The following is a 14,364-nucleotide window of genomic DNA, read 5'->3' on the forward strand; positions in this document are numbered from 1 at the left end:
TACAGTCAAAGCCAACCAGAGCAGGCTAATAGCAAAGGAAATGAAATCACCAAGTTTAGAACTTTCTTTTTAGAAATTGAATAGTGAAGAAGTAAGGGGTAAGATTATAATACGGTCAAGCAAAAGTTTATTTTTGTTTAAAATTATTTGTAGGCAGTGATAAAGAATTCAGAAGAAAAGTAGGGATTGAAGATGAGAAAAGACATCTAATTTTTCTTCTGACATTAAAGCAAAGGAGGAGAAGATTGGTAGGGACATATAGAGATTTTGAAGTAGACAGAGGAGCTCATGATATGTGACCTCAGTATTGATAAATGAAGGAGAGGCAATCTACTAAAATAATGATAGAGGTTGGAAATTTAAGGAAAAGGTCTGCAGCAACCCCATTAAGATTGTGATAGGGCATCAGGAATACATAAAAGGAACTATTGAAAACTGTTGATTCATTTATACTTCATGTAATTTAGCAATGAATTCTGTAATTGTGCAAGTGTAAAAAAAATCAGTAAAATCAGATTGGTTCCGTTTGAATTATACTATTAAAATTCTTAAGTCTAGCTACATTCTCACTGATCCTTTATGAAATAATGAATGTTTTTTACACATTGATTAAACCTTTATTTTTTTTTAATTTTTTTTAGCATTAAAAGATCAAGGGAAAACTGAAATTGAAAATAAAAAATTAGAAAAAGACAGCAAAAATGAATTGGAGAGAGAAAAAAAGGAAAATATGACTAAAGAAAATTCTCCACTGAATTCTGCTATTCAAGTGACTGTGAAAGGACTCAGTAATTTGGGGAATACATGTTTCTTTAATGCAGTTATGCAGGTGATCAAGTGTTAAATATTTATTTTAATGCTGCACATTATTTTATAGCACTTGTTTATTTTATAAAATATTTTATTGCATCTCACAAGATAAATTAATGAAATGTTTTACTTTTCAATAACTTTATGTATAATTTTGCCATCATTTATATTAAATACTTTAATATTTTGCTAGATCTTTGATTTCATGTATGTGGATTTATCCTCCGAGAGCATAAATCACAACCTATCCATACTTTCTCATCAAAAATCTTCAGCAGAGGTTTTTTTTTAAGATCTTGTGGATCTATTTATAGATATTTTGACATTACTTAGATAGTAATAAAATACCCCAGATATTCTTCTTTGTTTTTAATACATGAATAGCCCATCTCCTTTCCCATTCATTCATCTCTAGTTAGTTTTATGCTGCTTCTGATATTCCAGTGTTTATAATTTGCTCCATCCTATTTCTGTGTTCTTTGTGTTTTTCTCTTTGCTCCTTTGGTGAGCTATTGCATGGATTCAGAGACTTTTTTTGTGGCTATATAGCCATATAGCATAGTTAGAAGAAATTTTTTTCTTTAACAAAGACATTTTTGGTATTCATAAAGTCACTGTATGAAGCAGAGCAGTAAAGCAAAAAAGTCAAAGTATTTTACTTTTTTTTTGTTTTGTTTTTGCTTTGGGGATTTTTTTTGTTGTTGTTACTTGCCTAACATGCTTGTGTTATAAAAATAATTAATAGGGAAATAACTTTAGATGATGGCTAGCTTTGTTTAATGTTACACAGTTTTCATGAACAATCCAAGTGTAATTATTAAGAACATGCATATTAAATTGATGTAATTGAAATAAAAGTTTTATAAATGGGGAGAAGAAAACAGCTTGGTAATAGACAGCTAGCTCAAAGTTAGCAAGTCTTACTTTGTCAAACTCCTCTGCTCACATACTGATCCTGGGCTAATCCTTTTTAACTTCTAAGTATCCTAGGTAACTTTTCTAAAACTGTGTTACAGAATAGTTCCTGAGAAGTATTTGGCAGTAGAAAATTTCATCATGAGCTCCCTATACCAAATTCAGAATTGAAATAAAAATTATGAGCTTGTAATTTAATTTTAATTAGTGTATTAGAAACTCAAATATCGAAGAGGTAAAAACTGAAATGTGAGAATTATATTCTTGTTAAGAATATATTTTAAACTGAATGTTAACTAGATGATAAAATAGTAAACATTTACTATGTACCCATCAGTGAGCCATAAATTACTTTGAGAATTTTATTGAATTATTATTATTGAATTACATAAAGTCAGTTTTTGTAATATACAGACTAGCCCTCTTGAGGATCTTGGCATCAGCCTGAGTCCTTGGTCTTAGTGGAGGAGTGAAAAAGGCAGGAGAGCTTCCATGAGGCTGTTCAAACATGGAGTCTGGAGTCTAGAATCTAGAGTCTTCTCTGTGTATGGCAGAGGGACTCCTTCCGAGTCCCTCCAGCCCTTAAATACTTCAGTACAATTACATCACTACAGCACACAGAGCATGTACCAATTGTAGCCATTACTTCACCATATTATACTAACTATGTGCTTAACTAGAGAATCATTATCTCATCACACTGAGTAGGTGCTTAACTATAAGCACCCGCTCTCAGTATCTTAAGTATACTTTTTCAGTCCAGCCCTCTACAAGTTTTTGTACATTAGTGTTTTAATACCAATGTAAAAGCTAGGCATGTTCAGGAAATTTGATGTTACCCTGAGAAAAATTTTCCAAGTTACTTTATTGGTGGAATGAATACTGAATATTGAACACATTGGGAAAAAAATGTTAAAATGGAAAATAAAATTCTCAAGAAGATATTCAAATTTATAATTCCTGATCCTAAATTTGAAAGAATTTCTGCATGCCTTAAAGTTAATAGATTGCTTATTTTTAAAAGTAGAATATAATTATTTTATCATAGTGCACCCCTTCACTTCGAGAAAGAACTACATTTGTAACACTGATATGGCAAGAATGATGTACCTGTATCTAATGGAGCTTTTGCCAATTTTGAAAAAAAGTTACACCATATTTTTTTAGAGGTGTAATTCTATTGTTTTTCTTTTACAGTTTACATTATTCAAATCTAAAACTTTAATAAATGAAGCTTTAATCTTTTTTGCTTTCTTTTCTGGCTAATTTTATACTTTTCATCTAAAGTAATTTTTACTTTTTTTCCCCAGAATTTGTCACAGACTCTAGTGCTAAGAGAACTATTAAAGGAAGTAAAAATGTCTGGAACAATAATGAAAATTGAACCACCTGATTTATCCCTAACAGTATGTATTTTTATTTGTTATAATGAGAATTTTCTTTCTTTGAAATAAATACATTATCTTCTAAGATTAAAAATATTTTTATATGGATGTTCAATATGATCTTGAATCCATAACATTTATAGGTTAATAAAACTAATTGAATAATTATGAAACCTTTTTATTTAAATAATTTTTAAGAGTTGTATATTTTGTATGTATATCTTTATGCATGTTTCCTTACATACATTTTTTATTCTAGAGAATGCTATTGACAGCTTTACACATTGGCAGTATCATAGCTAGTGAAGTTTATCTAAGGCAGTTATTGCTAATTGAGAATGCTAGTAATACAGATATTTTGGCAGGCATTGCCAAAAATATGTTTTGTTCATAAATAAAAGGAAATAATATTTTATTACCATTACTGTATCTTGTTTTCATTCTTGCATTTTGAACTCAGCAATCTACAAATGAAAATAAACATTTAAAACTGAAAATTGTGAAGATAAACACCATAAAATTTTAAGCCAGAAAATAACATTAGTTAAAAGTGAACAGATTGTAGGATAAGGAAACAATATGGTGGAGTGAGTAGAAAGAACATTTGGGTTGGAGTTAGAAGACCTGGGTTTCAATCCTGCCTCTCATAACTTAACATCTGTGTGAGTAGGCAAATTGCTTTCTGGGTCCAAGTTTCATCGTTGGTAAATTAAAGGTGTGGTGGGACTAGATATTCTTCCTGGTATCTTCCATTTTTTTGTTGCTATAAATGTTTTAATTAGATAATTGTCCCTAGTGTTGATTGAACAATTTTTATTTTTTTGCATTCAGGAACCTCTAGAAATCAACCTTGAGCCTCCAGGTCCTCTTACTTTAGCCATGTGCCAATTTCTTAATGAGATGCATGAAACCAAAAGGGGAATTGTGACACCTAAAGAGCTATTTTCTCAGGTCTGTAAAAAGTGAGTACCTGTTAAGATTGTATATTGAGCATTTGAAAAGGCACTGCCTAAAACACATTTTTATTTAGGAATAATATAGAAAAGATGTGATTACATATTCTTTTAGGTGAGCAAATATATTACATTATTTTTCTTGTATTCTCAAAATTGTAAGTAAAAATTAGATATTCCAAAGATGGTAGTATCAGATTAAATAGAAGTTAAAATAAACTGAAAAGACCCCAGAATTAGAAATGTGATTATTGGGATTTTATAAATGTGTTTGATGTTAGTAATTTTTGCTTTTTTCCCCCTTTTGGTTGATATAAATAGAGCAGTGCGATTTAAAGGTTCTCAGCAGCAAGATAGTCAGGAACTGCTTCGGTATCTATTGGATGGGATGAGAGCAGAAGAAATCCAGGTAAATCTGTCATTATAAATTTTGCTGTTTATAATCTGATCATTTATTTGTCTTTGAGTTAGTAATAGATTTTTAAACTCGATAATGAATGAATCTGTAAAAGTGCTTTGTTAAGTCTTTGAATACAAATAGATATTTCCTGCTCTCCAGGAGATCATCTTGTATTGGGGAGACAACATATGAAAGGTTTCAGGTACAAGTTAGTGGAAAGGTACCCACAGTTTTTAGGTTCAGTCACAAAGTAGATAGTAATGTTTCTGCCTTTATATCATTTCTATTGATAAAATCATTGCTGGTTGCGATATTAAACAGTACCATGGAGTTAGTTGAAAAGAACTTCTTTCCTGGGTCTTCAAGTAGATGTGGCTGCAGCACAGTTGTCAGATTGTGTCTCCACCTGGGTTGCTTCCCAAGATGGTGGCATTAGATTGGAAGCATTGCTATTGCCAGGACTTTGGGATTCAGAGTCCTGGATCATGTTCATTGGAGTCTGAGGGAAGAGATGAGAAGTTGGGGGAAGCAGGTCTGTTGGTTTGGAGGACACTTTTCTCAGTGCTCTTGGGCTGAGGATACTGGGCTGTGTTCAACAGGGTCTGAAAGGAAATAGTGGTCACAGTGCCCTGGCACATGTTTTAATTCTGTGTCCCATTGCATCAACTAAACTGATTTACCTGCCTATGAGTGTGGTTTTATAGCACAATTTTGATTCTTACATTTCTTGGAAGTTTTCACTCTATTATCTGTTTAATTAAAAGGCTTTATAAGGAATTAAAATAAATTTCTTAATGTTTTAATAATTATTATAAATCGTTGATTTTATTTTAGTGACATTTTTCATTTCTTTAAAGTCTTTTAGACCTTAGATGGTAAGATGGTAAAAGTGGTAAAATGTAGAAGAAATTATTGGCTAAAAGCTATGTTTGATTAGCTCCTTAGATACAGAATTAATTTTTTTCTGTAATTTTTACAGATTATTAAGTCTATTACTTGGAATACCCATGATGACGCACACTTTCCCATCTCTTCATACAAGTGACACATAGAAATGCAGAATGAGACATACATTTATAGGCAGCCAGTGTCTGGATTTGTTTTGCTTATGTTTAATTTTTATAAAGAACATATTTTCTTTTGATTTTGGGGGGGTTAGAGTGATCATAAAGATTCCCCTAAAAAGAAAGAAAGAACATCAATGAATTGGGGGGAGGAGGGTATTTTTGTTGTTTTATTGAACAGACAAGACTAGAACTAAGTTTAGAGGAAGAATTAGACAAACTGTAGTTTTTGTAACATGTAGTAACATATTGAACTTATGATATGCTTTTCAAAAAAATCTATCCTTTTTTCTCTTTTGCATATGGAAATTTTGTTTGCTGTCTTTAATTCAATATAATAAGAACTTTTGAAAATCGGTTAACTTTTTCTGTATTATAAAAGGTTAATTGAGTAGAAAGTTTTTAAGCATTAGAAATATTTTGAATTAGTAGGCTGTGTTTTTATCTATCAGTAGGACTTTGTTAGAAGACTTTTTACTCAGTTATTTTTGTTAAGTGTTGTGATTTAAAAGTACACATATGGAATACAAAAAAAATAGAGGAATGGCTTGCTAGTTTAGATATTTCAATTCTTCCCCTAATCAATAATGTTCACCTTAGGAATTGGAAAGAATAAGAATATGATTAATTTTTACAATTGTTTTTATTGTAGATAGTGTTTTATAGGCTTCTATTTTAACTGTGATTATGCAGAAATTGATAAAATATAATATATGTACTCAATTTGTTACTTTCAGAGAGTAAGTACTGGTATTCTTAAAGCACTTGGCAATTCCTCTGAAAAATTAGATGAAGAACTTAAAAAGAAAATTAAAGGTAATGTCTGATTTCCAGAATACAAACACCAAACTAAAATCATATTTGTTATTAGCATATTTGTATTTGAGAATTTTTTATGTATGAATCCTTTGATACTTCCATTTTGCTGTTAGTGAAGCAGTTCAAATATGGATATACCAGAAAAGGACATTATGGTAGGCTTTAGTTGTATAATAATGTTTATTAGAGAAGTTAAACCTGTGGCTATTCCCCACTTTACCTGTTTTAGTGTATTTAAAAGCATTAGAAATTACTTTGATAATTGACTTTTTACCATTTGATGATATCCTTTGGAACTAGGCCAGTGAAACAAGTATTTGACACAGCCTTGCCTTAGATACATTTCTGTTACCTAGATCAAAACTTCTTAAACTGAGAGTCATAACTCAGTGTGGGGGTCAGGAAAAGTTAGTAGTAACTTTTACTGTAGCACCAGTAAAAGATATCAAACTAATTTTTTATGTAAAAATAAGCATTCATATCCATCTCATTAGTATGCACATTTGCTTTCTTAAATGATAAAATTATATGTATAGCAAAGATTTTTTTGAGGTAAATTTCTTTATGATTTATTATAAGTAAATTTGAATTGTAACCTATTTTACGTATCTGTATACCAGGGGATCACATAAAAATTTCTTGGGCAAAAAGGGGTCACAAGTGGAAAAAGTTTAAGAAGTACTGACCTAGATGACCAAAGTTGATAAATATATTTAGTATCTGTAGAAAGTATGACTTAGCTTTACATCCCTGGGGTTAATATAGTGGAAAGGAAAAAAGGAGAAAATGGCTTTGGGCTTATATTTGATAACATATATCAAATATAATATTTTTTATTATTATGTCCTTTGAATATATTTTGGGTTTTTTTTGTGAATATATAACTTCATTTTAGAATGATGTAATATTCTTGAAGACAGGAATGCTTTTTTTTTTGTATTTATATTCCAAGAGTCTTAATACAATGCTAGGTACAATTCTTGTTCATTTGAATTCAAGGAAGTGAACATATTCTCATACTGTATTTTTTAACCATATTGTGATTAAAATTAGTAAACCAAATCTACTACCTCCAAATATCAGAATTTCTTATTGTAATTTTTCTCTAGTAGCAAGATTCATAGAATTTTAGAGGGATAAGGATAAGAGACTTTAGTAATAATGTTCCCTTCCCTCATTTTTAGATGAAATGAGTGTGGTCTAGAGGTGACTTTGCTAGATAGTAGAACAGGGATTAGAGGACATTCCTCCTGGCCTTGTTCATTATACCACCTTTCTACTTGAAGCCCATGAATATTAGATAATATTGCCTTTATGTAAGTTTGTTGATTAGGGGACCTTAAATTTTATCCAGTTTATAATGACTAATTGCTGTATCATCTAGTTTATTTTTTTCCACCTGCTTTATCTGTTAATTTTATAGAATTATTTTGTTAAACCCATTTTTTTATAGAGCATGAAAAAAAAAAGACAATACCAAGCTTTGTGGATAGAATATTTGGTGGAGAACTAACTAGTACAATCATGTGTGAGGAATGCAAAACTGTAAGTAGATCTTTTTGATAATGGCTAGATTTATTCAATATATAAAATATAAGTTTAAATTTCTACTTTACAAATAAGGTTATAACTTCTAAATTGCAATATTATAAACATCTGTTCAGGTGTATATGGTATTGTGTTAATACAAAGCTAATTTAAAAAATTTTTAGCCTTACCCTGAAATATTTCCTAGTTATTACATGATCATATTTCTTTCCATGAATTTATACTCGCAGCTTACAGTGATAATGATAATATGATGATATAATAATAGTATATTTTAATAATAATGCAGTTTAATTTTAATTAGCAATTAATTGGATATTGATAATATATTTTGAAATTACATTTCTACCTGAAGTATTTTTGTTCATTGTAATTTGTTAGCCTCACAATACTTTCTTCCATACTATAATACAGAATTACAATAATTTCTTCAATTGTAGCAAAATTTATCCAAAACATTTTTAGTGTGTTTTTAGGCTATGTAGGCATTCTGGAAAAATGTGGAAAGCTGGGCTTGGAATCAGGAAAGCCTGAATTCAAATTTAATCTCAGACAGTAATTAGCTTTATGACCCTGGGCACTCAGCTGATAGTTGTCTGCCTCAGTTTTCCTCAGACTATAAAATGGGGATAGTAACAGTTCATTGTTTTGAAAATTAAATGAGATAATTTGTAAAGTACTTACTATAGCACCTAGTACTTAGTAATTACTCTATATATGCTTATTCTCTTCTCCTTCACTTTTAAAATAAAGAAATCTCCTTATTTTTTAATGCTTTAAGTAAAATTTTCTTTGCCTTTAAAAAGTGTTTTTGGTGTTTGGTTAAGGTCTCGTTGGTTCATGAATCTTTCCTTGATTTGTCCCTCCCTGTTTTAGATGATCAGGTAAGATTACTGAGTTTAATTTATGTAAAAATTTTCATATTATATATATAGAGAGAGGAATAAAGACTTTAAAACATTTATTAAAGAAGCTATTTACTATCAGCTTGCTTTAGATTGATATTATTTGCAAAGTCTCCTGAAAATAGTGAAAAGTGTGAAAAAAGTCAATTCTATTTAATTATAATGGATTTACTGAAACCTCCTTAATAGTCTTATGTATCATGTTATAGCTTAGGTATTAAGAATAACACTGTGTTAGAACTGGCTTGTACAAGATGATAGAGAAATCTCTGTATCTTTAGTATATTAATTTTGTTCTTATAGAGTAAATGTTAGGTACAAAACTGTCACATAAACGGGATAGGCTTGATTTAGTAAAAAAAAATGAATTGCTATAATTATGTTACGTTTACCTCCACATAATACAACAGAATATTTTATGTAGAAATGTTCTTAGTTGCATAGCAAATCTAGTACATATTGATTGCATACCTGATTAATTCAACCCATTTTCTTTTTTCTTCTTTTTGCTTGAAAAAGTAATAATTTTTATCCTGATTAATTTTAATATTTTAGGAAAATGTGTGTTAAACTATAACATAAAAAATTTAAGCAAAGTTAAGTTCTTTGTTAACTACTGTTACTAATATTTAAAATTTACATTCTGTTTTAAGAGCGGTAAGAAAAGTATAAATAATAAAAATATCAAAAAAACAAAGGAAGATGAAGACAGTGAGGAAGAGAAAGATAACAATAGTTATATGAAAGATAAAAATAATATTCCTTCTTGTACAAGTAAGCACTTGCAGAAAAAGGCAAAGAAGCAAGCCAAAAAGCAAGCAAAGGTTAGTAATTACAAATAATGATCTTCTACCTTGTTTTTTTTATAATGTGCTGTTTGGCTTATAGTTAAGAGAATTTTCTTTTCCACCTTCTCATTTTATGAGTGATTATTTCATTTGTAAGGGAATTGGTTATATTTGAAATTTTGATTCATGATAATATATTTTTAAACTGCCTTTTCTGCCTGGAGTATTTTTTGTTCCATGTGATTTGTTAGACTTACTGTATCAATAATAGCCCTCTTTCACTTACAGCAAGGTTATTGACATAATCTACATTTACTTAAATTTCTGATACTGAGTTTGCTGGCATATTTAAAAAGACCCAGTAATGGGAGTCAGATGACCTGAGTTTGAATTGCTCATGAGATGCTGTGGTCATAGACAAATCACTCTGTTTCTGTAAAATAATGCACATCCAATATTTACTCCCAGATTTGTTCTGAAGAAAATTTTTTTGCAAACCTGGAAATACTACAGAAGTATGTTATTGTTTTATTATTGGTTTTGTTGACATTTTAAGCTCAGTATATAAAAAATAGAGAATTCATTATTTTTTCCTCTAAACCTTCCCTGTTCCTACATTCTTTATTATTGTAGAAGGGAACACCATCTTCCCAGTATCAAAAACCCACAATGGGAGTCATCCTGGATTTCTCATCATCTCCCACATCCCCATATCCAGTATTTTGCTACGGTCTATTAATTTCACTTTTGCAGTATCTCTCAAATACATCCTCTTTGTTCCTCTGACACTCCCACCATTCTAGTGCAGACCTTCATTATCTCATCCCTTGATTATTGCCAACAGCTTGCTGGTAGGTCACCCTGCCTCAAGTCTCTTCCCACCCATTTTATCCTGATTTTCTCAAAAGTTTAGATCCATTCATGTTACTCCTCTTCCTCAACAAATTCATATTATTTCATATTATCTCCATGATCAAATACAAAATGCTTTGTTAAGCTTTCAAAGCCCTTTATAACCTGGCACCCTCCTGCTTTTCTATTTTTTTTTTTTTTTGTCTTTTTCCCCAAAACGTCCTCTTAACCCAGTGACACTGACTCTCCTGGCTGTTCCCAAAACAAGAAACTCCATCTCTCAATTTCACACATTCTCTCTGTGTCTCATTCCTAGAAATGGTTTTCCTCTGCTACTCTGGTTTCCTTTGAGCCCCAACTAAAATCTATTTTCTTTAGGAAGCCTTCCTCAATACCTCTTAATTCTAGTGTCTTCTCTATTATTTCCTATTTTTCTTGTATATAGCTTGCTTTATATGTTTGTTAGTATATTGTCTTCTTCATTGATTGTGTGCTCCTTGAGGGCAAAAACTGTCTTTTGCCTCTTTTTCTATCTCCCAGGGCTTAGCATAGTACATGGCACATAGTAGGCATTTAATTGATATTTATTAATTGACTGATTGATTTTAACCTCATTAAGAAGCTCCCTGAAGGAACTTGACTTTTACATTCCTGTCCCCAGCATTTCTTAGTATGGTATTTGATAAACAGCAAGAACTTAATTCTTTTCTATCATCTTCCTGCCCATTTTTCAAAGCCCTGCTCAACTTCCACTTCCATGACTACTCTAGTTCTCATTGATTGATCCCTTCCCCAAATTTCCATTATACATATAATATTTGCTATATGTATTTTTCTTAACTGTATATACACCAATGCCAAATAGAATTAGGCATTTTTTTGCTGTTCATTGTTGATTGACTGATGGCCTTGGTTTAGGTGGCTCCAAATATAAAAGTATTGTTTGGAGTTTTGTTTTTCTTTTTGCTTGCAAAGTGTTTGAAATAAGAGTTCTAGACACTGATACACCTCTACTAAATAATTCTTTTTTTCATTAATAATCTTTATTTTTGTCTTTTGTCAAACTTTATGCTTTGTTTCATAGAACCAACGAAGGCAACAAAAATTTCAAGAAAAAAGTATTCAGTTAAATAATATCTGTACTACTGAGTATCCTGAAGAACATCAACACATTAATGAAACTTTGCCACAAGAAGGAATGGATGATGAATCCAATTGCTTTTCACAAGAGAAAGAAAACTCTGAAGAGTGTTGCTTAAATCAAAACGATGTAAAAGACAAAGAAAATACCATAGAAGCTTTTCCAGAAAATCCAAATTATACAGAAGAGGAAAATGTGAAAAATGTAAATGATGCAGGTGACACTCTTAGTGTTTCTTTTCCTGTTGAATGCGCTAGTAAATTAAATGGCATATGTCTCAAGAAAGAAAGTGATGAAGAGGAGGACCTTGCCAGTGATTTTAAAAACCTTAAGTTGGATGCACTTCTTCAGCCTGATGAAATAAATGTAGAGATTATGAATGATCCTTATCCTGTTGGGACAAAGATCTATGAAGTAGTAAATGAAGTTCCAGAAACTGCTTTTTGTACTCTAGCAAACAGGGAAGCTATGAATATTGATGAATATTCAATCTATCATTGTTTATATCAATTTACTAGTAATGAGAAACTCCAAGGTTCAAACAAACTACTTTGTGATGTTTGTACACAGAGGCAGCATAGTGGACCAAAGACAGATTTTAAAGGTAATAGTTTTCCTTATTAAATATAAATTAAAAAAAAAATTTTATTATGATGAATTTCCATGGTAAATAAAAGTTCCCTTCTTCCTCTTACATACTTTTCATTTACTTATTTTCATTAAAGTCTGGCTTTACCCAGAAAATCTTATACCTCTTCATTAAATTTTGTCATTCTCTCTTTTTCAGTGAGGCAAATACTTATCTTCTCCTTCCCAGATTTGCTTTTATACTAAGAGCTTACAACATCTGTTTGAATGTCTCTTAACCTCATGACTAATTCTTTGTTCCACTTCAACTGTACACAGGAATGGTCATAACGTGAGCCATCTTTCCTAAACTGATTCTTCATCCTCATAATTTCCAATCTCTGCTACTCTTACTTCATTTTCAAGCTTACCATTTTTCAGATTTTACTTTTATTTCCCCCAGTATTGACCCTCTAATTAATTAATTGCAGTGTTGTCTGTGGTTGTCTATATCACTTGTCCCCTTCCTTACCTTATTACCTCTCATTCCTTGCCAAATCACAGCCCTTTCTCAACCCTCTGAAATGCTAATGCCCTTCCCCTTCCTAAATACTTTTATCTTATCATTATTTATTTTATTTGAGTTAAAATGTAAGCCCTTTCTGAGAAGAGGATTCCTCTTGTATTTATATTCTTAGTGCCTTAAGAAAAATCCCTGGCACATTGTAGGTTTGTTGATTGATTTGTTTCCCCCATTACTTTCCAGGAGATTGGGAAATAGTCTAAGCCAGAACTATTCTGAGTTAGTTGCACATGCCTTTCAGTCTTTTCAAATCTTGCTTCATGTATGGCTAGAAAAAGATGATTTTAGCAACACCTAAAATGGTTTTATGTAAACGTGGAAAGAATTTTTTTTTTCCAGTTGTCTGATGGGCTGCAAAAATGCTCTTTCAAACTTCTGGGTTTTTCTGTTTGTGTGTATGTGTATGTTTTTTTTTTTTAGGTGAAAAGAAGCATGTTTACACTAATGCCAAAAAGCAAATGCTGATTTCTCTGGCTCCTCCCATTCTGACTCTTCATTTAAAGAGATTTCAACAGGTATCAGTGTTTAAGATTTATTGTTATCTTTGTTAATATGTTATCTTTACTATTTTTAAGTAAAATTTTTGAGAAGCAACATGATGGAGTGGAATTTTGAGTCAGGAAGACCTGGGTTCAAATCCTTCATATATTTACTATATTCATGATTCTAAGCAAGTCATTTAGCCCTTCTGTGCATTCATTTCCTTAACTCTAAAGTGGATTGGACTTCACATGTTACCTAAAAGGCCCTTCTAGCTCTAACTCGGTAATTATTTTTTTTAACAGCTTCTTGAAATCTTTTTAAAATTTCAATCTTAAAAAGGGAACTAAGTACCAAGGATTTGAAAAGTTATTATTGGTAGAGTATAAGAATTACTGGAAAATGTATGAAGTTCTGATGGAGAAATCTAGAAAATATTACTATTTACTGTTGCTATAAAATTAGTTTCAGAGGAATAAAGGCTAAGGTATTTATAACCATAGCCAGGCTGTTTCCAGTGCCCCATAGCAATGTGGGTGATTTTTTTCCCTCTGCCATTCTTAGATTTTTGCCTTTTCAAGGATTTACTCATCATGAAAAGTTGTGATTACTAAAAATATTTTTTGCGTATAAGTCAATGTATTATCATTTTGTATTGTCATATTAATACCATCATGATGAGGTTTAGGTTTTGGGATTCTCTTTAGTAGGGAACCAAATGATATGGTCTAGATTTAGGGTACCAAAATGAGATTAAGGTTTCTGGTGGTCAGGGAGTTAAATGATAAGGTCTAGTGGCAGTTCGGGGTTCAGGGAACCAAATGGAGAGGTTTGGCTCCCCTGCATCCCCTTGGGATTTGGCGCAAAAGTAGGGAGTTTTGGGGAACTCCCTTCTGGGGTCACAGAGATTCTCTGTAAAGGAATTTACAGACCCGAAAACCTAGATTGATAAAAAAGGTTTTTTATAGATTGGGACGTAAGGTTAAAAATCCTGACAGAGAGGCATAAAGTCTCCTTAGGGAACTAGGTGAGGATAGAGAGAGGATAACACTGGAAAAGAATATTATTCCAGCGGGCAGGGGTTTCCATGGCATAGCCTAGCATGGCATGTTTGGAACCTCTGCAAAGAGAGGATTTTAGTTTGGCCCTTTTAT

General features: G+C 31.3%; 1 protein-coding gene across 8 annotated transcripts in view; it reads left to right on the forward strand.

The window, feature by feature from the left end:
* USP16 (ubiquitin specific peptidase 16) overlaps window positions 1–14,364 on the forward strand; it is a 67,375-nt gene that overhangs the window by 51,231 nt on the left and 1,780 nt on the right. For all 8 annotated transcript variants that reach the window (XM_031959252.1, XM_031959253.1, XM_031959255.1 and 5 more), the window contains 10 exons: window positions 642–829; window positions 3,036–3,131; window positions 3,942–4,072; window positions 4,385–4,472; window positions 6,265–6,343; window positions 7,800–7,891; window positions 8,722–8,778; window positions 9,453–9,623; window positions 11,524–12,184; window positions 13,151–13,245. In XM_031959252.1, the coding sequence (XP_031815112.1) occupies window positions 642–829; window positions 3,036–3,131; window positions 3,942–4,072; window positions 4,385–4,472; window positions 6,265–6,343; window positions 7,800–7,891; window positions 8,722–8,778; window positions 9,453–9,623; window positions 11,524–12,184; window positions 13,151–13,245 (1,658 nt within the window). The remainder of the gene's footprint in view (window positions 1–641; window positions 830–3,035; window positions 3,132–3,941; window positions 4,073–4,384; window positions 4,473–6,264; window positions 6,344–7,799; window positions 7,892–8,721; window positions 8,779–9,452; window positions 9,624–11,523; window positions 12,185–13,150; window positions 13,246–14,364) is intronic.

This window comes from Sarcophilus harrisii, chromosome 3, assembly GCF_902635505.1.
Source record: "Sarcophilus harrisii chromosome 3, mSarHar1.11, whole genome shotgun sequence".
Taxonomy (NCBI): Eukaryota; Metazoa; Chordata; class Mammalia; order Dasyuromorphia; family Dasyuridae; genus Sarcophilus; species Sarcophilus harrisii.